Source organism: Dendronephthya gigantea, unplaced genomic scaffold, assembly GCF_004324835.1.
Source record: "Dendronephthya gigantea isolate DGI-Jeju-01 unplaced genomic scaffold, DenGig_1.0 000000F, whole genome shotgun sequence".
Taxonomy (NCBI): Eukaryota; Metazoa; Cnidaria; class Anthozoa; order Malacalcyonacea; family Nephtheidae; genus Dendronephthya; species Dendronephthya gigantea.
The window spans coordinates 6,046,202-6,067,448 of record NW_021163010.1 but is presented as its reverse complement, the minus strand read 5'-3'; the positions used below and the strand labels follow the sequence as shown (position 1 = coordinate 6,067,448).

Here is a 21,247-nt window from a genome sequence, read left to right as displayed (position 1 = left end):
AGCGACGGTAACGTCCGCGGCGTAGATTTGATTACTCGATACTAGCGACCGTATTTTTTATATCATGAAAGACCCGTGTACTGCCTCTGTCTACCTAATGTGGTGTTCGTTGCAAATCGAATGGCCGTAAAGACTAGAGTGAAGCAATGATTAGATAATTGGACCATTTTCATTACCCGAAATATCAATGGCTTGAATTATCTGCAGATGATAAGAACTACTACGTGGCACCACGTGGTGGCTGGTAGCACCTCGAACTCAAGCAGCGAATACAGTGGCAAATAGATGGATTTTTCGAAATCTTTTGTGGGTGTAAGATGGTGGTTTGACAGTTCGCCCAATGATTAATTCAGCCCGTGATCCTTCACGAGAGTGATTTGTTCATCTCCTAGTACGATCACGCAGTAGAGTCCTGGCGATCCTAAGACCTAACTCCTTGTGAGTTTCAATGGGGATCTCAAAGAGCAAAGTTTACACCACGCCTCCTGTTAAACTCGGTCACCTGTAGAGCTTATCTGTCATGACGTGGGAGAGCTGAGAAACAGAATAATATAATTGCCGCCCAAGCCGTACTACGCCAATAGCAATTTAATTTGTCGGCAATGCCGAGGCATTGAGAGAAGCGGTGGTCGATCAGCAGGTTGAAGGAGTGTTGTTGCATTTTAAATAATCTCGTGTTAATATATTGGTTTTTTAGTAATTATGAATAAATTAAAGCCAGTTTTGACATATTTCTTATTTAAAAAGAGTTTTATTCTGATAAAAAAAAGCGATTTCGACCGAGATTTAAAACGTCTTCTATATGTTCCGAACGACGTTCGATAGCTAGACGTTACACTAATGGGGCGCTTTAGCAGTGACTTCTGAGTACGCAAACTCAATTCGTCATTCTTGCGGCAAACTTCGTGCTGTTTAGTGTTTACTTACCGATGCTTATGCCATCTGCCAAAACTCGAAAAGCCTAAAGTCTGTTCTCTCCAATTTTGTCGGACCAATTCACTTCTATTCAACCAAAGCCAATGGCAATGCAGTACTACTTTATCAATAACAGACTACGTTCCATACATCAAAAGTGAATTAGACAAAATTGGATCGTGTGAGTCCACTAACTGTGTGTGAACTGACCCTAGCTAGTGTTGGGCTTATGACCGCAGAAAATCAATTTTCAAACTCGTGATCAACATTGTTGAGAAAGAGTTTTAAAGTCTATACGACCGAAGTATATCACACCATTTTCGAAGAACCGCCCGGTTTTCCGACCATTTAGGTGCACCCAAAACACACAATATGAATTAGGTTTAATCCGATTTAAAGTCGGAACGATGTAAATGCTAAATTTTTGCATAATTAGTTGACTCGAAGCTTGCCTTTGCCCTTTAAATAATGTCTACACTTTTTGTCCTCTAATATTCCAGTGTATCAACTATGAAATTTGGGGACGATGTTTTTTGTCTTCTTGGTTAGAGTGTCCGAGAGCGACAGCTGCTGCTGCTGCTGTCCAAACTCCAAAGGCGTTTAGAATTATTGTCAAACAAATCGGCTAGCCCACGATCTTAGGGTTTAATTGTATGATCAATATTAATTTAGATTTTTATTGCTTTTCGAACATTTTTTTTCAATTTCGACCTGCACTGAGTTGAATCAACGACGTTTCGTCGTTTTTATTTCAGTACAAAATTTACAAATTACAATTGACAAATGCTTAGGTAATTTTTGCCAGCATGCGGTGTATAAATAATATATACATACAGCCTAAATTTTCGAGCATGTATAGTCTGTGTATCTATAGTAAACTATTGTCTGAATGTAAACAACAGCTTGTTGTTACGGTTACCGGTAAACGTAGCAACGAAACGCCACATTAGGTGACAGACGATACCGAGCTGTGATAAGTTCGATAAGCCTCAAAATTTAACGCAACTACAAGTATCTACAAATCGCGGAAAGATGGGAAACTCTTAGATCGGAGGCTATTTTGGACCATCATTGGACACATTCGTTCGTGCGGTGGTATACGCTTTACGCTATACAAGACGGAAATATATAAACTTGAGTATCACCTGGACAGGCTGGACTTTCATCTCAACTACATAAACTCTAATATTAATTTACTACATCCAGGCAGCGTTTAAAAATTTCAGGTTCAACATGACAGAGGAAAGTGTAAAGGTCGCCGTGCGAGTTCGTCCATTTATATCCTTTAATGTTCTTATTATTGCTGGTGAAGTCAACCTTTTAGGACCTAATGGGACGTATAAGCTCATCGAATTTAATATTACGTACAACCGTGTAGAAATTACTACAAATTCAAATCAAGTTCAACCCCCTATTGTGAAGTTGTCAACTGCGAGCAATCTGTATCCTATAGTTGCAGAAATCATGTCTAAATTCTTGCGCAAAATTGCCAGTGTCTCTGACAACATTCGAGGCGAAATTGTCCTACTTATTTTGCTATGTTTTCGTACCAAATGTATTTTGTAAATACAGGCCATAACTGTATTAAATTTATAAACAGGACTTGCTGCCCACATTATTAGATATAGAATTTTGCATATTTAATATAATATAGTCGCATGTTTTGCTGAAGATAGGGAATTTATAGTTTTACTTTTAACAATTCAGCTATGTCATACAAAGATTAAGCCTTCTGCAACACTAATCCTATAATGTTTTAACACTAGTACTTGGCATCTCTGTGCACAGTAATTTTTTCAGCAGGCTGAGATGTACCATTATGATAAAATTGAATATGTTGAAAACATCATTCTGACATAATACACTGCCATTATTCATCATTAACATCTAGCAATATGCAAGTGACAAGCATGAAATGTATAGTAATCTTAATTTAACAGTCAATTGCAAACTCTTAGGAGATTAATGATGTACCTCAAACCTTAATTCTCATGTCAATCCCTTTAAACCTCTACATTAGTGAATTTTAATTACAAAATGGAAAGTATGGCATGTTATTATTATTATATCTACAACCATGATAGAGAGGCAGAAGGCAAAGGATACCTCTTATATTTACATGAGTTATTAGTATTTTCTAATAAAGATTGTCCAGTTACTATTACAGCCATTATAATCTGAGTATAATTTTAGCAGAAAGCTCTTTACTATAAACCTGAGCATCATACAAATGGATCTATCAAGTTTAATTATTTGGCAGGGTGGTCATGCAATTAGATCAATGAACTATATAAAGCATCAGTTTCTCTAAAACTATCTTCATTTGTGACTGACATGCAGATAAATGAGGTTAATCTTGATAGTTTGACACTTTTGATCAGACATAAATCGGCTATGTTCTGCAGATGGTATATATAGATTTCAAACTATTCTATAAATATAAGATATATTACACGGTTCGCTCGAAAATATGGATTTTATGTTCTTGTGTCAAAAACAATATCTCACTCATTCGCAGAATGGAAAGAAACACAATAATGAAACAAAATAAAGTGGGAAAACATGCTATAGTTGTGCAAGGAAATACGCACATTACATATTTTATTATGGAAAATATTTTCATCATGGAAAATATGTCTAAATAATAAAATGTGATATACAACTTATTGAAATCAAGCCTTTGTTAGAATCTGATTGCCTGGATATTATGATAAACCCAATTGAAAGCAAGATGCTTTATTTGAATGCCTCAACCTAATAACTATGCTATTTATACATTACTGCATTGATCATGCATTCAAATTCCAACCAAAGCTTCATTTCAATAGGGGGGACTTTTTTGGGACACCCTGTATTGTGAGATAATGTTAGTAGACAGCCATTTTAATTAAAGCATGTCAGATAGGTCTGTGTAGTTAAAATGTGTCACATTGCACTAATTTACAGGTCAAGGTGATCGAGGATCAAGGTTTTTCAATCTTGTGCTTTTCCTCATTAGACCTGCCCTTGGACTGGGACTCTGTAATGTTTTTTGTGTTTTGATGCACATGCAGTACATTAATTTCCCTGCTAATTAATATTTGCTGATAGCATCATGCCCATAACGGTAATGACCAATTGATAAGGAAGTATAGAGATGTCATCAGATGTGTGGGTAGATGGACATGTGATTGATTGATAGATGTTGTGATAAGCTAAAAGCTTTTCAGTCAGCTAAAACTAAACTGAAAAAGCACACATATTTCACTTCTATATGGTTTGGGAATAGGGTGTGTGCGATACCTGGCGTCAAATGTTTATATTTCCTTAACATTTCTCACAATAAACGGGAAAAAGCACGAAATTCGACGCTTATCATTCAGATGAATGGCCCGACCACCGAAATCACAGATCCAGCAGCTCCAAATGACCCACCACGCAAGTTCACATTTGATTACAGCTATTGGTCGCACGATGGCTTCGAAAAGAACGATGATGGATATCTGAAGCCGACTGTACCACATTATGCTGATCAGGTAGAGTAGTACAATTCATGCAATGCGCTCAAAATGGGGCAGTAAGTAGTTTTCTCTCTAATAAATCAAACGTCTGAACTTTTTTGCGCCCCCAGGTACATCAGTATACATGCAGGGTGTATAAGAAAACGCCACCCTAATAATTCCTAGGGCCTACGATCTTTTGTTATTGAATAGAAGCGAACATATATGAATATTAAGTGTTTTGCAGTTTTTTTTTTACACCCTGTCCCTGTATATACTCGTCTCAGAGTGCATAAACTTCTTTCAAAAGAGTAGAAAATGTTCTTAACTTGACGTTGGACGGCGTACGTTAGTGCTTTTGACGTTTTCAAAATTCGTTTTTGTATTTAGATGAAAGTTTACAATGATCTTGGCAAATTGGTGCTAGACAATGCGTGGTCTGGTTATAACACATCATTGTTTGCTTATGGCCAGACAGGCTCGGGAAAATCTTGGTCCATTGTTGGTTATGGTCCAAACAGAGGTGTGAACACTTCTCTACTCCACGCCGTTCTATATCGAGTACAAAAAATACCTAGCAACCCCCCTGTTTCTCCGGATGTTCCAATGTCATCTTGCAAAAAAGTATTATGCACGATAGCTTGATATTACCAATCTAAGGGTGCATCTAAGGATGATTGTCTGCAGCTGGTCAAAACCTCTCACAGGGAGAGAGGTTTGAGTTTGTCTTAATTGGGCTTGAGGAGGGGCCGCGGGGATGACGTAGAAATGACATATTGCATAATAAGGGTGGAGGGGGAGGAGGCCAATAGGGTGCTGTCCAGTATATGAATTTATAGTTTATAGTTCAGGGACTCCATATATCAAATTTATGAATTCGATGTTAAGGTATCGTTCCCGTATTTTGCGAAGAGATTTTTTCACGAATCAAAGAAAAGCAAGCTGCAGGAACAGCTGCTCAGTACGAGGTTAGTAACACAGATGAGGAGAGATATTTTCGCAGCGAAAAAATTTCACAGAGGAATTGGGCTTATTAAACGGATAGAGTAGTCTTCTACGTCTCAGTAACCGCACTTTAACAGGGAAAACTGCTTATTTAGTTAACACTACACTACACTACATTGCATGCACTGCACTACTGCACTACTGCACTGCACTGCACTGCACTGCACTGCACTACACTACACTACACTACCCTACACTACACTACACTACACTACACTACACTACACTACACTACACTACGCTACGCTACACCACACCACGCCACGCCACACTACACTACACTACACACACACAGCCACACTACTCTACACTACACTACACCACACCACACCACACCACACCACACCACACCGCAGTAACGTGGATGTGACTATTTATATTAGGTCCAATTCAGTATGCTGGAGATCTATAACGAACAGGTCCGAGATTTGTTAAATCCAAGCAGCAACAAAAAAGGCGGACTCAAAATCCGGCAACATCCAAAGAAAGGCTTTTACGCTCAAGGATTGAAGGTCCTGCCAGTCGTGAGTTATGACGATATCGAGGACAGAATGGAGGAAGGAACGCAGAATAGAACCGTTGCTGCGACTAATATGAATGCAACGAGCAGGTATCGTACCATTCAACTTGGGGCGTCTTTGACAGGGGGGGGGGAACAGGGGTGATTTTTATAGATAGAAAGAATGAGGTGGGATTTAAGGAGAAAAAGGTTTCCTTACATTCTTTGGTCCGCAAAATTCATGTCTTTGCTCATTTTATTTTAGTCGAGCTCACACAATCGTGGGAATAACGTTTATACAGAAACAGAAAAACGATGCTGGACAGGAAACGGCGAAAACGGCAGTAATTAATCTTGTCGATCTGGCAGGAAGGTATCATCCAATGAGCTCTGTATACATTATACATATCTGGAGTACGCACTGTGGATCTTATATCAACCCATCACCTGTTACAGTAATCAACCCAAGGAAGCCAAGCTTCTAGGAGTGTTTTTGTGTCGAGACTACTTTGTATGAGAGATACAGTAGGGCTAACTAAATGAGCTACGTTATAAGCAATTAATTTTAGTAATATAGTCCAAAATTGCGGGCAATCTATTCTCCTGGCTATAGATGAAGTTCACAATCTGCTTTCACACCATTTCACCGGCAAAAAAGTTTCACTGTTGTGATGAGACGCAAAAGTTCACATCACACTCATTATTGCAACACTGTAGAAATACCGTATAACAGTGTTGACTTTTATTGCTGTGCCTTGATAATCAGTAAGCACACAAAACCCTCAATACTGCATCCCTCAATGCGTACAATTTAAGGATAAATGGGCAAAAAGGTACATGTATCTAAATGGAATAAAAATACCGTACGTTTAGCATGATTCTAATATGATGCTTACTTTTCCGTTTCAGTGAGCGCGCTGAATCTACTGGTGCCACGGGTGATCGGTTGAAGGAAGGTGCCGCGATAAACCAGTCCTTGTCATCTTTGGGAAATGTTATTGCAGGTATATAAAGGCTCGTTTACTCTTGCAATTTTTGCTGCCATTTAATGTGCGATTCTCTTCTTTTGATGGCTATGAACAAGTAGCTAAATTTGTTACTGTTGTTCAAATAACAACTCTTATACATCAGAGCATCGTATAACTAATTACTCATTCACATGCGTCAAAAGAAGAACATCGCACATAAAATCGCAACTTTACACGGGCCTTAATTAATTATATATGCGTGCTTTTCTATGCCTTGTGCATGTCCATGTTTTGGTCAAATACTGATGACAACGTGTGTCTTTCAAATCTTTTAGCCCTCGCTGAGAAGTCGGGAGGAAAGCAAGTCAGAGGTAATACATTAATCCCTATATGCTAATACGAGAATTTCTGTCATTACAGAAATGTCTGAAGAATACTATAAAAAACTTGGGAAAGGGGGGAAGGTGGCAGAATTTTGTCGGAAGGTTACAGTTTCCCACAAAATTTTGTTAAATTTTGTTTACGTAATTCATTATGAACTCATTAATTCTTAACTTTTGTTGGATTGTTGAATTCTCTATGAATAAGGAGAAGGGCCTAATTTTTGTGTGCCTAATTAATGTGCGCAAAACATCGCCTGCATGTGCATCAAGGTCTTTTTCTTAAAACGACAAAATTTTTCATAGTTTTGTACTTTGTGTTTTAAAGTGCCATACAGAAACTCCGTTCTCACGAAACTTCTGAAGAATGCTCTTGGTGGCAACAGCAAAACAATTATGGTATAGTCTCAATCGCACAAGTGTGCATGCTTTCTGTAAAAACACAACGCAACGCAATTCTACATCTTTTTAACAAAGGCAACGGGGTCTCAGTTAAACTACTTTTCCTAGATTGCTGCGATTAGCCCGGCAGATATCAACTATGACGAAACGCTATCCACCTTAAGATATGGTATGTATATGGGATTGATAACAATGTGAACGGTTAAGATGTGTGCGGTATATATTGGCGGTTCTAAATAAAATTTAATCGATTCATGTTAGCTGACCGCGCTAAACAAATCAAGACAACAGCGACAGTGAATGAAGATCCAACGGAGAAGCTTATCCGTGAACTGAAAGAGGAAAACGAGAAACTGATGAAAATGCTGAAGGCTGCCCAGTCGGGAGAGGCCGTCACGATGAAAGCCGCTGATGACGACGACGATGATGACGACGATGCTGACGATTCAAAGAAAATGTCAGAAGAAGGTAAGTTATATCTGGTATTTGACTTGGGAACGGACATTTTGGCAAAGGAGTAATTTTTTTGTCTGAACGGACCATTAGTTATAGTCATTCTTAACGCGTGGAATTAAGTGGTGGAATCTCAGTATGAAAATGTTGTTGTTATTTTTGTTTTAAGACCTTGATGAACTTAGAAAGCAAATAGAGGATGAAATAAGACAACAGGTAAAATAGAATTCTTCCTTTGGTCGTGATACTTTTGTCGTAAAGATGACGTGTGTGCCCATGCGCGGATTTTCAAAGCGATTTTTACATTCCCTCTTATATTCGCGTTCTTAACCAAAATCTACTCATCGCTGAAGGGCGTTATAAAAACTGACACGCACGCATATGGTTATAGGAGTTCGTCTTTTAAGTTTCATGGATTCTTTATTATAACTGAATCTTAGCGCTATCGATGACTCGATGTAAATGAATGTACCTTGATTGCGCATTACTGATGTCCAGCCAGTGAACTCTGTAAAGACGGTTAACTGACGGTAATTTTAAGCCGATTTAGGTACGAGTGGCAGTCTCTTTCTATTGTCTTTTTAAATGTATAATCGTCGACCGAGAAAGACCAAAATAATAGAAATGGGCTGGCACTGGTGCCTAATTATTGCCTTCCAAGATGGCAACTGCCATCACCGCCATCAAGGCCTTTCGTTCCTCCATGACATAAAAATCCCATCTCCGGGCGAACCCCCCAATCGCGACGTCTCCCCAGATATTCTTCCTATCTCCAGATATGATAGCTTCATATCTGAAGCTAAAATATATTAATATAGTAATGACACTAGCGCCCCTTGGATTGCCTGCCATAGGATATGCTGCCTCGATTAGTAAGAGTATGGCACCCATGGAATAAAGGTTTGTTTTAAATCGATCGAGTATCTATTGATTCTGCGTTATCCTTATAAACCCGTAGATGAAGCAAGATGAAAACGCCGAAGATGTGAATACGTCTAAACTAAAAGAGGCAGAGAGTCTCCATGAGGTACTTCATGCGAGGTTTTTTCAACGAGGTGTCATTCTGACCTTGAACCCAGAATGTTTGTTCTTAGATCACATGTTCTTAGGGACACTTCTTCATATACGTAATATTCTGCTTTGTAGACTAAGCAAGCGAAAAAGAAAGAACAACAGTCGACTGCTCATATTTGGAATCTAAACCCTGATCCACAACTGTCTGGAATGATTGTTTATCTTCTGCAACAAGGTTCATACAAACTTTCAAGGCTCTGTGAGATTTCACTTGCGTTCAATCCAGTATTCAAAGTTATCTTTTTATGTCCTCAGGTGAAATTCGTGTTGGAAGCAAAAAGGCAGATCCCTCTCCAGATATAACTTTAGTTGGTCTCAAGTGAGTAAAGTTCAGTCATTATGTATGCCATTTTATACAACAAAAACCACTTCAAAAACGTATGGTCTTGCATTGTCCAGAAACATCTCTATCTCTATTTCTAACCCAGTGCAGTTCATGCCTTTCTATATAGATAATATCCGATACTGATTTCCTTCCTATATAGATAATACCCGTTACCGATTTCCTTCCTATATAGATAATATCCGTTACAATTGCCTTCCTATATAGATAATATCAGTTACCGATTGCCTTCCTATATGGATAACATCCGTTGCCGATTGCCTTCCTATATAGATAACATCCGTTATCTGATTGCCTTCCTATATATATATATATATATATATATATATATATATATATATATATATATATATATATATATATATATATATATATATATATATATATATATATAATATCCGTTGCTGATTGCCTTTCTATATAGATAATATCCGTTACAACCAAATTAAAAGACAGCTGAAGAATTTTAGTGCAAACTTTCGGTCATATATTGACTTTTTTCTCATCGTTATACCCTTCCTGAATTTACTTTCTGGCAAGGGAAACTAAATCTTACTAAACAATAGGCCATTTTTTCTGATTGTTTGTGTGTAAATTCAGGAAATGTTTATTCATTAAAATATCTTGGCGAATTTTGTTTCAATAAATAACAAAAAATATGTCTATGAGCTTTAAGTAACTAAATTTTTTTCTTTTATACCAGCATCCAAAAAGAGCATGCTATACTATCCAATAACGAAAATGTGATAAGCATTCAGTCATGTGGTAATTCTAAAGTCCTGGTAAACGGAGAACCATTGACAGAAAAAGAAACATTACATCACAATGACAGGTAAATAGTTATTTTCTGTATTTTAATGTCTAAAGTATATTCTTATATCGGGTAATACGTTCAGTTTGCATTGATTATAACGAGTTTAAAATAACCTTTTTATTTATTTTGTCGCAATGACTAGTAAGTAAATGTAAGATTTGCGTATAATAGGAAACAGATTGCTTATCTGATCTGGTCATTCCTTTTTGTAGGATAATGTTTGGGTCCAGTCATCTCTACGTGTTTTATCACCCGCAAGAACTAGAGACGGCGAAAAAGAATGGCACCGAAATTGAAGACGTTAATTACGAAATGGCGCAGGAAGAGATCGCACAAAATTCAGGAATTAATGTTGAAAAGGGAACCGATAAATCGAATGGTATGTAATACTGTGTTGCACGGTCCCGGTGTAAGGAGTAACCTTCTTTTGTTTAGTAATTTCCTTCGATGTTTGTGGTTTTATCTCGACAATCCTTTTCCAGTAAACTTTAGCCTCTTGAGGGCAGCATGATTTGTTAATGAAACATGTCAACAGAAGGAAATTCCATTTAACCAAAAGAGGATGATACCTTTACCCGTATATCATTCAAGTCAAAAATAACGAACACGAAGACATTTTTATTAATGACATTTAGATATTGAATACATACAGGCCTTTTTGACCACTTTGCTGGTCAGAGTATAGCAGCCTATTCTAGTGGCTCAACCAATTATTGATTGTATGTTCCCCATTTAGAAGAACTGCTTATTCAAGAGGACCTACTTGACATCCTTCCCATGGTTGAAGAAGCAAATGCTATTAGTCAGGAACTCGACAAAAAAGTAATTCTGTTAATAATATCCACATTCCAATACAAGACTTTATTCCAACATTTGTATAAATAAAACTTTTGTTCTTTACACGAAGCAACTCCTTCTTGAAATATTCGCACGACTGATATTTTTATTCGATTTCTTTCAAAGGTCAAATTTGAAGCCTGCGTTCTTTCACCCAAATCAAGAGGACTCGTCACAGGACATCCTGAGGTTCGTGATCAGCTTAGTGTATTCTAAGATCTTTTTAGTTCATTTTGCGTTGTTGCAGAAGATTCGTCCATATAGTTTCCATATAGGTTGAGTGGACGAGAATGACGGATACAGTCGCTATTTCGTCTCCATCCTAGACCTAGTTTATCCAATGCTTGTGATGTTGCGATATGTTCGTATACCGCGTTGGACATCAGAGTGTGAAATACTGTATATGGCATTTACAAAAAGCATATTATGTATTTTTCCTGAAGATGACTAGTTGTAATATATACGTCGAAGGGTCGAATGTTTAATTTTAATGATTTACGGGTTATCAAAATTTCCTTTCCATTTAGGTGTTCGTAATCATGAAGAATCTTCAGTCAGGTTTGGAATGGATGTGGTCGAGAACGAAGTTTATCAACAGGAAATATTTGATGCAAGAAATGTACCAAGATTTTGAGGAGGGTGAGGATTGGGAACTACCCGACGAACGGGATCCCTTTACCGAATCCGATAGTACGGAGGTCATGATTGGTTGTGTTGAAGTGTATCTAGAGTCCATTGGTTATTTGGTAAGTATCACGTGGCTGTATTTGTGCCAGTAAACTTATAAGATGTAACGGAAATAAGGTAATACATTTTTGTCAATAAGGAAATAAGGTAATAAGGTAATAAATAAATAGTCCCCCCCCATTCTAAGTAATGTATTTTATTAAAAAATCAACGGACGAACGATTCGGCACATGAGTGGGACGGCATCTAGACCTGTGTCGCTGGAAATACACATTCGCATAGCATGACTAAATTGTCGGGCTGGCTACGCTTTCAATGATTCGCTTCAGTGGATTTGCTGCTGATATACATTACAAGACAACAGACTATAAAACGTCCATCAGGAATGAATTGGATCCAACAAAATTGGATCGTGTGAACAGACCTTTAGTTACAGTACATGCACGATTATATCCAATCTAGATTGATATAAGAGAACAGTTAACAATCAACGATTACCGAGGAAAAGATGTTGGATATTTAAATGTAAGTACGCGTGTTGCAGGTTATGACTTGGAACGTAGTGAAAAGAAAAGGAATTTAATCAACCACCCCCCTTGACTATCAATGTACCAAATTCACGGGGGGTGATGATGTGAAATATTTCTTGTTAGACTTACAGTAGCTTGTAAATCAACAAACTCGACCCGGTTGTAATCGTTTCTCGGATTTTTGTAGATGGAAGTAGTACCATTAAAAGAGGATGGAAAAGAAATAACTGAAGGTGATGACATATTTATAGAGAGTCCCAATAATATGGTGAGTGAACTTTCAAATAATTTACTCGGTAGGGGCTTCCTAGGTAGGACAGAATATTAGATGATACCAGAAGTCTTCATGCGGCATACACGAAAGCACCGACGTTAATGCCCACACAGAGCGAAAGACTTCTGGGGGTTTTCGCGTCTAGCTAAAGATAAATTAGAATGGCACCGATTTGATAAAACTTATTAGATAGCCTAATCATACATGTACTTTGGGGCAGTCAAGCTGAAGGTTTTACGAAATAGCCTGAAGCAGGCAATATTTTTTATCTACTTAATTAATAATTTCTAATTAGATTGGCAAAAAACTGGAGTTTGTCGTCAAAATTGTAAATGCGCGAGGAATTGAAAAGAAATATACAGTAAGTACATCGTAATTTTTTTTTGAAACAAAAAAGCTTTACTTTCACCATGGATAGTTAAATGACGTGATTTAATTATCCATGCTTTCACTTTACCGTTGCATGGTAAGCCGGATTCTACTAGTGTGATCGATTGATTTTTGACTTGAGTACTGTATAAACTGCATGCTACTAGTTTTGCCCAACCGTTTTCGAGCGTTTGCGCATTCGTTTTCATGCCAAAACGGTTTCAAACACCGTCAATTTGAAATAGAAATATAAAGCATTATTTTCCTCGGATCGTGTAGAGAGTGCGTCGAAACAATAAAATGGACAAAAACGATTTTGAAAACGCTCGAAAACGACGCTCCTGCGCGCATAGCCAAAATATGCTTCAGAAAAACGATGCCGGAATTCAGGATCCGGAAATTTCTGTCAAGAGAACAAAATGATAAAAAAAATATGTCTTATTATTCCAGGACGTTTTCTGCAAATATTCATTGTACAATTCAAAACAGTACGAAACAACCTGCATCGCTGGTACAACGAATCCTGATTTCTTTCACATGGAGAAATTTTCTTTTGATCCTTGCCCCAAAGAGGTTCGTATGTTCCAAAATATTGCATGTGACCCTCTAGAGGCATCATGTGCGTTGCTCATTTTTAGGCTGGGTGGAGCGATTCCGCGTAGCATAACTGCAGTTCTCCGCTAAAACCGTTGTTACCAATGAATTGGTATTCGGGAACATGCTTCCCCACCTTTTATTATCGGTTCTGCATGTAATAAATCGTTGACCACAACTTTTGTATGTAGTTAAATTGTAGTTACAGTCAAAATCTCCGAACACAGTCAGTTCACTTTAGCATGCATTAACGATAGTTGACTCATGGACTCGAGACTTGAAATCTTAAGTGCAGTATCAGTGAAATAAGTATAGTATATCCCCTGCAAAGCATTTATAGTACTGGGGCCGGTTGTATAAAACTCTTTAACTACATTGGAAAGTAAACTCAGAAATACACTATCCTGATTGGCCAATTCTGTCGTTAACTACAGCTAAATGTTAACTAGTCTTTTATATAACTGGCCCCTGGTTGTAGCAAGGCATTCGGACAATGGCCAGTCAAACTTTTGTTCATTTTCGCTGTTAATCATACAAGGTTTTATACGATCAGTTTGCTCCTAAATCACGAGTATACTCACCACCGATTTGAAAGTTTCATGTCATGAATCGTACCCAAAGTGTTAAAGTTCTGTCACTCTGTGATATTTTACAATCTGTTAGACAAAAGTCCTGACTGAACTTTGAATAATTTCTTTTTGTTTTTATAATTGTAATTTTTAGTTCGTTAGCTTCATCACGACGGAGAAGAAGCCCCTAATAATACAGGTTTGGGGAAAGCAAAAGGCAATTGGAAAGAAAACCGCAAAGAGGGCGAACAAACCAGATCAAACTACAAAAGCAATCGTGATGTCCGAGGCAATGAAGAAAGATTCTGCCGCTGGAAATGTTCGCAGTGTAAGTATCAGTATCGCTGGCATGCATTTAAACGACATTAAGGTGGCTAATAACCGCTTCGAGCGGTCGTCGACATTTAGTACTTATAGAAGATCCATCTTCGGTGTATTTGCAATGATTGTACTTTTTAGGATAAAAAGTATACTGAAAATGCTGTATTCAACGCAGTTCAGCAGATAACCATGCAGAAGCGTTTGCAAAGACTAGAAAACAAAGTTGTGAGTATTTTTTCAGCTTGTTTTGTGAGAAATGAATTGTTAATAATTCTGTCCATGTCCGCTTGTCCCAGACTTCCGGCGCGCCTTTATAGTAATGAAATTCCCTGCCCGTACATACGCATCATGCATTTGAAGAACAAAAGTTTATTAGCTACGCTAAACAATAAACGTTTCTACATACACAAGCTAGGTCTCGTGCACTTACGTTTCCGACTAACCGAGCTTCAGAGTTAATTCCTGTAGTGGACCTAAATGCGGTGCCTTTCCGCTCTAAATGTTCCTTTTAAACTATTTTTAAAACACTCATCCTCATGAAAACTAACCAGTTAGTCTGTGTTGTAAATCATTTGTACAAGGAAATTCTTGCAGCAACTTGTAATTGGCAAGCGGACTATCAGTTCAACACTTTCTCTCTCCTACAGCAACAAATACGAAGTTTGTGTGAACAGAAAGAACAAACAGGAGGTCATGAAGTCGAGGTAGGAATTAGTGTGTTTGCCCTTATAGTTAGAAAGTATAAAACTACAGTTTCAGAGAAAACATTTATTGAAGAGAATCCCCAATTTAGGAATTCTAAAGGGTTTAATCCAGGTTATATACCGAACCGTTGTTCGGTAACAACAGAAAACGGTTGCCCCCAACAGAAAACGCCTAATGAAAATCCTCCAAAAGACGGAGGTACTCCCAACCTCAACCAGGATCTTTGTACGCAGGCTAAGAATTGCACAAATCAATGCTTTTTTTAACCGAATTAACTTTACCGCGGCTTCTGTTTCCTTGCCAGGTCTCTGACATACGCAAGGTGCTGGGAGATCCTCCACCAAAAGTGATAAACGGACATAAACACAGACGCGACTCTTCTGCATCATCCGCATCGTCGGCAGGAAGTAAACAACAACAACAACCACAAAAACAACAAGATGAACGATCGCGAAGCCAAAATGGGAGTCGAGCTTGCACTGTGTTATAATTTGACGCCACAAAACACACCGCACATTATAATATGCGTACGTATTGTTCAATATCCTGTACAATTGCACGCATGTCTTCATTTTATCACAGAAGCTTTGTACATATTTTAAGTATTTTCACACAGCCAGCGTTTCTGTGAGATGTAGGACACATAGGATACCTTAATTCCGCATTATTTGCCCATCAAACGTTTTGAATTGTTGAGATATTTAATCCCATGTACTGACGATTACAGTTACAGTATATAGCCAATGACTGATATAGCCACATACGGTATATAGTTTAGAATCACAAGCTATAGGATCGGGGACTACCGAATAAACCGAGGAAAAATTGACATCTTTCCATGCAGTCTGTTAAGGGCGGCAATAGTCTGTGAAATGATTTTCATTCTCAGAAAAGGGCACGCGATTTTTTTAAACATGTTCTCTACAGGGTGTATAGGAAAAAAATGCACAGTTTGAAATCAGATATTTATAAAAATTGCATAATTTAGTACTATAATTGCTCCATGCTAATTTTTACAGTGAAACACAATTCATCATGCTCCGAGTCCGTACTGTAAGAAGTTTTGATTTGGCTATTGGAATAACAATGAATGAAACATATTTTCAAATTCCAGATTATAATTAGTTGTACTGGCGTAGAAATGCTATTTGCAGTATCTACTTACAGCGTTTGCACTTTTTTATACACCCTGTATATAGGGATATGCTATACGAAGCTGTGTGGAGATGATCGGTACAGGATTAATTACAAAACAGCTTATGGGAACATGCGCAAAAGCAACCGAATGTTGTGTACGTCTACTGAATTTCTCTCTTCCATCGTATGCCTAATTATAGAAGAATCTTCATCGATTTACTTGGCAGTTCCTTTAAACACATGCTTATAATCATGATTATAATCGCTACAATCCATGTTCCATCCATGCGGATGTTGATATGTACTGCATAGAAATATTGTAATTGATTTTCTCCAACTATTTATTGATCAACTCGTAGCTAATATATTTGCACGTGACAGATCAGTGATTGTTTGCCACGATTTAGCTGGAGTTAATGTTATTTTATCGTTGACGTAAAATATACAGTAAGAAAAACCCCAATTGATTATTCTCCGTTCAGCTTTACAACAATACGGTAGATAAAATGTTTTACGATATTTAATTTGGCAAGCCCAATGGACGAGTTGCGTTTTCGACTAATTTCTTATCTCAGGAGTAAAAAGGACATTTTCCCAAAGAGCTTACTAAAATTAGTAAAACTGCCAGGTTTGGCTGCGAATTGATGTAAATTATGGAAAATATAGCCATGCGAAGTTGTCGATTTTTGTATACTTTTGTATTACAGCCGGAAGTTTGTAGTTTCCGCGCGTAGTATACAAAAGTGTACAAAATATGCCAACTTCGCATGGCTATATTTTCCGTATTTTACAAAATTTCGCAGCCAAACTTTGCATTTGCACTAACTCAAGTACGCTATTTCTAGCTGGGGTGATTTATTTTATTCTAGTTACTTCAATCAAAAATTAGTCTAAAGCGCAAGTCATACACCACAGGATTCACAGAAAAATTTGCGTAAAATAGTCCAGAAAATATGTTTAGGTCAAAATCCGAGTGATTAGATTTTTAGGCAATGTTTGAAATGCATAATCTTCGAACGAAAAATATTATCGAGGGCATGATACAAACGACTTGAATACAAACTAATCGCTCTCAGAAAACGTGTTCCCTGTTGATTTGAAATATTTTCTAGAGCCAAGTTTCTAGACTGCTTCTAAAGAAGCAACTTATAGTATGTATGTTAACCCATACATCACGCATGAAAATATGATTGCTGTCATGGCAAGATAATTCAAGACAAGTTCTATCACGTCTTTGAAGAAAGGAAAGAAGATAACCTTCGCAGGAAATCCTAAGAGTACAACCCAAATACAAGCCAACCATACGACGATGAGTTTTCCTTTAATGACGACGGTCATTAAAAGGCGTTGTCCCTGTTCTCATAGCAAATTTTAAATTTTTGTGGGCCATTTAGCATTTTATAAGTTGTGTTAATCCCCACGAGCAAAAATTTGCGAACAAGCTATTCAATTTTTAACAATAGGTGATTTCAAATAGTTTTTTGGGACACCGTGTGTGTACTGTACAGGGTGTCTCAAAAAAAACGCAATCACTTAATATTCTAAAATTCATATTGTTCATAAGCTCAATAGATTTTATGCCCCTGGGATTTTAAAATGGCTTCTTATGGTACAGTTCAACTGCTAATAGTCAAATCAGCTAAACTAATAATGGTGCAGCTAACAACCGAACAACGAGTTTTTATTGTCGTGCACGATAACTTGAATGCTAACTGTCGACCTTGTAAAATAAATTGTAAATAACATTTTACTCGTTAAATACTTTCAATTCAGCTCGTTGGTTTACGCACCCGACTTTGTTTACCGACGATTGTGCCGCTAGAATATGATTACAAGCTTTCTCGCATTCCAGGGGCCAAACGTCTTTTGTGTTGTAGAACAAAGACGATATCATGAATATTAAGTGGTTGCGTTTTTTTTTATACACCCTGTACAGGGTGTATCAAAAAAAACGCAACCACTTAATATTCTAAAATTCATATTGTTCATAAGCTCAATAGATTTTATGCCCCCGGGATTTTAAAATGGCTTCTAATCGTACAGTTCAACTGCTAATGGTCAAATCAGCTAAACTAATAATGGTGCAGCTAACAACTGAACAACGAGTTTTTATTGTCGTGCATGATAACTTGGATGCTAACTGTCGACCTTGTAAAATAAATTGTAAATAAAATTTTACTCGTTAAATACTTTCAATTCAGCTCGTTGGTTTACGCACCCGACTTTGTTTACCGACGATTGTGCCGCTAGAATATGATTATAAGCTTTCTCGCATTCCAGGGGCCAAACGACTTTTGTGTTGTAGAACAAAGAGGATATTCATGAATATTAAGTGGTTGCGTTTTTTTTGATACACCCTGTAGAGGAAAGAAAACAAAAGGCTACAAAACAAAGGACCGTTTATTTATTGTTCAGCGATTGGTCAAATAAATTAACCAAACAACCTCGTTAGGGCTCAAAAAAAAGACAAAGAAAACAAAATGATTGGATTACAAAATTAGGGGCTATAATTATACGCATGACGGATTTGGCTATTCCTACGAACCTGAAAGCCACTAAAGTTGGAGAAGAAGCATAGCGAAGTTCAGTTGTTAAACTTCCTTTAAATCGTCTTTTAAAAGAACTTCACTAGAATAAATCACTAAAATAAACGTTGGTCATTGTCGCATCGAAAACCAGGTTAGTGTTGAAAAGATCGTTGTTTGAATGAGTTTGACTCGTACGTGTTGTTTCCACAGAACGACCTGTTGAAGCCGGCTGTTTAAACAATATAGTATGAATATGAGTTTGCATCGCCCTTTACGCTTGACATAATCTGTTTAAAGCCGATATTTGCCGAAGGAGTTTAATATGATAGGTTATAGCTGTGTTGAATGTAATGTATATGATATATTTTCTGGAAACAACGACAGAATCCCAACATGTTTAGCCAGAATCTCAGGACGGCTAAACGTACGCCAAAATAAGCAAATGTGGTTGCAAAAGAAATAAAATAGTCTTGCGAACACCGTATATAGTTTCTCGGTTACACAGATTTCTCATCCTCTCCATGCACCACATAATCACAGAATATTCCCGTTCTATCGCTGCCCAGCTTTACAACAATACAGTAAATAAAATGTTCTACGGTAATTTGGTAAACGCAATACGTACACCACAGGGTTCACAGCAAAGTTGGCGTGAAATAGTCCACCGAGAATGTGGTTCATAATCCGAGCAAATGGGCGATCTATACGCGACGCTTGAAATGCACGATCATCGAAAAGTATTATAATAGGCAGTAGGCAAATTATTTGAATACAAGCTATAAAACTAATCGTTCTCAAGAAACGTTTTTCTTTCAAAACTCGTGCCTTCTCCTGTCGATTTGAAATATTTCCTTGAACCAAGACAAAGTTTCTAGACTGTCTCTTCAACTTATAGTATGTTAAGCCATACATCACACAAGAAAATAAAATTAGTGTTCCCGAAATGTAATTGCCGACAAGCATTTTCACGTCGTTGGCATTGGTTACAGGATCTAAAAAGTAAATATTCACAGAAAGTCCGAAGAAAACAAGCCAAGTACAAGCCAACCATATCACGATAAGTTTCCCCTTCATCAAAACGCGATATTTTATTGGATATACAGTCATTAAGAAACGATCAACTGAAATCGCTGTTATCGTTAAAATGGACACGCCGACGCTAACGTGTTTGACCAGCATGACCATGTGCATATACCAAGTACTTTGGAAATCACGCAGGAAGAATAAAATCGGAGAGAAAAGACAGAACAGGAAATCTGAAGTCGCTAAATTTCCTACGAGATATGTTCCTGAGTTCCTGAAGCATTTCAGAGGGTCCTTGATGAAAGCAACGATGAGGAATACATTAGCGATTACGCCAAAAATGCAGACAGAAAAAGATAATATGCTTGTGTACATTATTTCCAAATCAACCGAGACAACGGAGTTGTTACTTGCCATATTTACGGAGTGGCAAACTTAGCTAAATGTCAATCGATCATGGTTTCGGGTGTTTTATATTTCAATGCATTTTAGTTTCAAAACTCAATATTTTTTAATGATGATAATTTAATTTTTTTAATGAATGGTTTTAATTAAATGTATTTACTGTATATTAAAACATCATATATTAAAATGGTGCGGCCATTGACCATTGTAAATTACAATGAATCACAGAGTATAAGCGTGCATTGTCCATTCAGTCGACGTAATCCTTCATGTCTTGTGCTTTTCATCCTCCGTTTTTCAATGCCTTCCTCAAACGCAATGCATCCATGGAGGATAATATTCTTATGCCAAGCCGAGCAAACCTGCAATATTCCAATTTTAATGAAAACTTTTTGACTGCTAATAAATGGGGATTATTGACTTAAATAGCAACAATAAGATGAGAGCCATTACTAACCGCCCGCCGCACACTAGAGCTATCAGCTGAGCTGAGCGTCACTCGTGATGGTCGGCGTAAGCAAGTCCCTCCAGTGTGCGGTGACGTTTTGAGCTCTTTCTGGCACGCGTGCCATCTGCAGCAGATATTCAACATGTTGAATAGTATGTTAACCCGCACATCAAGCCTGAAAACATAATTACTGCATGTTATGTCATAGAAATGTCTGATATTCCATGCCACGTCTTTAAACGAAAAATGCATTAAAACGGCATAACCACGTGTGCGGTGTGCCCAGTGGTTAGGAAATGATGCTGAAAAGCAAGGAAATAAATCAGAGAGATAAAACAGGTCAGGAGACCGAAATGGTTTTAGTTTTCCACAAGATACGTTCCTGAGTTCCTGAAGCATTTCAGAGGATCTTTGATGAAAGTGACGATGAGAAATACGTGAGCAATTAACCAAAAATGCAAATAGAAAGAGGCAATATATGCCTGTGT

At 37.5% G+C, this 21,247-nt stretch overlaps 1 protein-coding gene across 2 annotated transcripts; it reads left to right on the top strand.

Moving 5' to 3' along the window:
* Nucleotides 1–1,829: 1,829 nt before the first annotated feature.
* Nucleotides 1,830–16,967, top strand: LOC114537854 (kinesin-like protein KIF28P). Of its 2 annotated transcripts, XM_028559074.1 has the most exons (29): nucleotides 1,830–2,193; nucleotides 4,236–4,430; nucleotides 4,785–4,917; nucleotides 5,283–5,362; nucleotides 5,783–6,009; nucleotides 6,164–6,271; nucleotides 6,808–6,902; nucleotides 7,202–7,237; nucleotides 7,575–7,645; nucleotides 7,757–7,817; nucleotides 7,910–8,116; nucleotides 8,271–8,317; nucleotides 9,060–9,128; nucleotides 9,248–9,350; nucleotides 9,431–9,494; nucleotides 10,222–10,350; nucleotides 10,545–10,711; nucleotides 11,069–11,154; nucleotides 11,296–11,358; nucleotides 11,697–11,915; nucleotides 12,319–12,381; nucleotides 12,574–12,654; nucleotides 12,956–13,021; nucleotides 13,480–13,602; nucleotides 14,347–14,520; nucleotides 14,652–14,738; nucleotides 15,161–15,217; nucleotides 15,523–15,745; nucleotides 16,418–16,967. In XM_028559074.1, exons 1-28 carry the CDS (start codon nucleotides 2,149–2,151, stop codon nucleotides 15,706–15,708), a joined length of 3,042 nt encoding a protein of 1,013 aa, XP_028414875.1. In that variant the 5' UTR covers nucleotides 1,830–2,148; the 3' UTR covers nucleotides 15,709–15,745; nucleotides 16,418–16,967. The 2 variants fall into 2 exon arrangements, with proteins under 2 accessions (XP_028414875.1, XP_028414801.1); XM_028559000.1 differs by having other exon boundaries at nucleotides 15,523–16,966.
* Nucleotides 16,968–21,247: the final 4,280 nt, after the last annotated feature.

Excerpts from the sequence above, each read along its gene's own strand:
- LOC114537854 (XM_028559074.1), top strand. The coding sequence starts at position 2,149 with ATGACAGAGGAAAGTGTAAAGGTCGCCGTGCGAGTTCGTCCATTT. Across the intron at positions 9,351-9,430 it reads TGTTTATCTTCTGCAACAAG|GTGAAATTCGTGTTGGAAGC; the intron begins GTTCATACAAAC and ends TTATGTCCTCAG. Across the intron at positions 13,022-13,479 it reads GAATTGAAAAGAAATATACA|GACGTTTTCTGCAAATATTC; the intron begins GTAAGTACATCG and ends TTATTATTCCAG.